General features: G+C 30.8%; 1 protein-coding gene across 1 annotated transcript in view; it reads left to right on the top strand.

Annotated features, from left to right (window-relative positions):
* The first annotated feature begins 1,137 nt into the window (after positions 1–1,137).
* Positions 1,138–3,092, top strand: part of LOC106467844 (epsilon-sarcoglycan-like) — a 30,964-nt gene continuing 29,009 nt past the window's right edge. Inside the window, exons 1-3 of the mRNA XM_013928221.2 lie at positions 1,138–1,294; positions 1,769–1,905; positions 2,421–2,493. Coding sequence (XP_013783675.2) covers positions 1,177–1,294; positions 1,769–1,905; positions 2,421–2,493 — 328 coding nt within the window. The 5' untranslated portion in view covers positions 1,138–1,176. The remainder of the gene's footprint in view (positions 1,295–1,768; positions 1,906–2,420; positions 2,494–3,092) is intronic.

Below are 3,092 nucleotides of genomic sequence, written 5' to 3'. Positions count from 1 at the left end.
TACTTTTTTAAAATTTAATTACAGAATGGGTGCCAAGAATATTTTGATACTATCATTAATTAAAGGTGTCTTTACTTTTTTTCTCTCTCTCTCTCTCTCTATATATATATATATATATACTAATCCTATGCATTATGTAGTCATATCACTATTGTGTTAATAAACAAATAGGTGTGGGTGGGGGGGGGGGGATTTTATAACATGCCAACAAAATACTTTTCAAATATAACATATTCACAATAATGGATGAGAAGACACAAGTCTTAAGATTTGGAAAAAGATAGGTTAGGCTCCAATAAAAACAGTCTTATTCTTCCAACAGGGTAACTGACTTAAGAAAAAGAGTTGCTGTTAGCAGTAGTGTAGGCCAGCACTTTACAGGAGCTTAGAAATGTTAGGGGGCTTTTGCAAGGACATCCTGGAAGGACCACATTTTAGGTTATATTTACACATCCCAGGCAACAGTGCACAACATAGTCAAAAAATATCTCGGTTGAAAAGCAAGTCATGTATACACAAGTTCCACGACATATCCATTAAGCTGTTACATAAATCAAACAGCTGGAAAATGAAACTGGTGTTCATGCCATTCCATAAGAAGGCATACCAGTCATGTAACTAAATGCCAAGCTTGTGGACTTCTTTATTATCAGACTATAAATTGTCACTGAGAAATTACTGTTCACATATACTAGATGGAATTTGGAAAACATGCAGGAAATGGTAGTGTGATTTTGACATGACAGCCTTATGATGGCGGTTTGTGCAATGAAACTATGCTACAGAGCTACTGCAAGATGTGTGTCCATCAGGTAGAACATGAACAACCATTGCTGACATGGACTGTAATGATGTGGTTAGGCTCCAAAATGAGTAATTTTACATAATCAACTTCTGAATTTGCTTTTGTTTCCTTAAGTGATATAAGTATTTTGGCAGACTTCATCTGTTTAAGTATTATTTATTTATTGTTAAGAGTAAATTAGTTAATTTATATTTGGTAATCAGAATGAGAATTATCTATGTTTGAATAACAATATTATTAAATATATGCATCTTGGGAAAAATTTATCTGTTACTTTGTTGTGAAGTATTCAATGTAAAAAAACGATTGAATTACCTTGTGAAAATTTTAATTTGTATGTAATTTCATTTTATAAACCTTTACATTGAAATATGCAATCTCTTCAAGTTTTTTCAGTAGTCCAGTATGGAGAATGCAAAACTGTTTATACAACAGAAGTGTTTTTCATGGCAGTTAAAAAGAATATGTTTGAATATCAGTATGGCGAAGGTAAGATTTATTTGGAGTAGACAGTTTTAGGAACCTGATATATTATTGTTAAATGAAATTACATTGTGACTAAAATTAAATTTACCAAAACTTTGTTAATCTATTTTGCTAAAATATGTTTAAAGAACATGAACTAAACATTTGCAGACAGAATCTAGGAGCTTTTCTCCCAAACATATTTGTGAATTTTTCTAAAGTTTTATTAAACATTGTAATAGTTTCACATTGAAAATCCTTTTTTCTAATTAATTTCTTACAAATATATTTATCTATTTCATTATTTATGTAAAACGTACATTTTTGTATTTCAGCAATTATGTGAAAATGTAATTTACTGGAATCATTCTAGAGCTAGAATGTCCTCTGGTAGCTTTTGATTTTAATCGTGGGACTATTGCTTAAGGCTTACTTTGATCTGTTTTGTCTTAAATATAGTTTTAATTTTTTTTATTTGTTTGTTTGATTTTTTGTTAGCTGAATCATTGGTGTACCGAGCTTCATTGTTTGGCATGCCTGACCTTCCTCATTGGATGAATTACAGACATGTAAACACAACAGAAACAGCATACCTCTATGGGGCTCCAGATGAACCAGGAGAAGTTCATATTGAAGTATGAAAAGTTGAGAAATTCAAACACATATGTGTATAAGATTTTCTGTTTAAAATTATTTTCTCATGATTGAAATAAATACTTATTGGTGTGTGTCATTTTGTCTACTAGTAATGCTTTTATTGCATCTTTAGACTTTAAGGATATTTTAAATTTTAACATATGAAAGAAAAAGTATGAATGCAGAAAACGTATGTCCATAATGTGTACCAAATGTTCCTAAGAAGTTATTTTATATTAAACATTATTTTAAAAAGTGAGTTGTTTGTACTAATACAGAATCATTTTCAAAGAACAAATATATTGTTCTACATTATTACATTTAAGAAATCTGTTTCATGTGAAAAATATATATTTCCTATGTAGATCATTACCTTAAACTGCTATACAAAAAAATGTATAGATTATTTAATCAAGTTATAGACTTATCTTCTAAAAGTATATTTAATAAGGACAACACTATTGTTTTTGTTTTATAAAAATCACTGTGTAAAATTGTGGTTTTTATTATATAGATTATTGCATTAAATAAGGATAACTATGAAACGAGACAAACAGAGATGATAGTAAATGTGGAACCAAGAAACAGTGAGTAATTTATTCACCTGGACAGATAATTTTCTTTTATACTTAAAAAAATATTTTGTTATATAAAATAAGTAAACTTAGGACATCAAGAGTGGTGTGTTGCAGAAAACAGTGTGAAATCCATAAATTTTTACTCTATTAACCAAATAGACAGGATCCGATTAATTAAAGGAAAGCAGAGTTACAAGATTCGGGGCTTGAGCCCATAGATACATGAATTTTCAGAGTTTCAGTATGATATTTATTGTGGTTATCTATTCTGATTTTTCAAGACACCAACTGGGGATTTGGGGCAATATCAAATAGAATCAGGGCATAGGCCCTATGCGACAGTGCCTAGCAAAACCTCTGCAAGAAAGTATCACAAAGTGACCATGAAATAATCACAGAGTACCAAAACTAAACAATACACTAAATTAAGCAGGCCCACTGAGAGGGGGGTGGTGGTGAGGGGGGCAACTACCCTGGGGCCCATGTATAACCTAGGGCTCATAAATTAATGCCCCAGCTTTAAACTCGACTTTTTAAAAATTTGCATACTCTTAAACTAAGAGTCCATAGACCAGAAAAATTGATGTGAAATTAGTCTACAAGCCAAG

This window comes from Limulus polyphemus, unplaced genomic scaffold (assembly GCF_000517525.1).
Source record: "Limulus polyphemus unplaced genomic scaffold, Limulus_polyphemus-2.1.2 Scaffold2763, whole genome shotgun sequence".
Lineage (NCBI taxonomy): Eukaryota > Metazoa > Arthropoda > Merostomata > Xiphosura > Limulidae > Limulus > Limulus polyphemus.
This window is presented reverse-complemented; position numbering and strand designations above follow the sequence as displayed.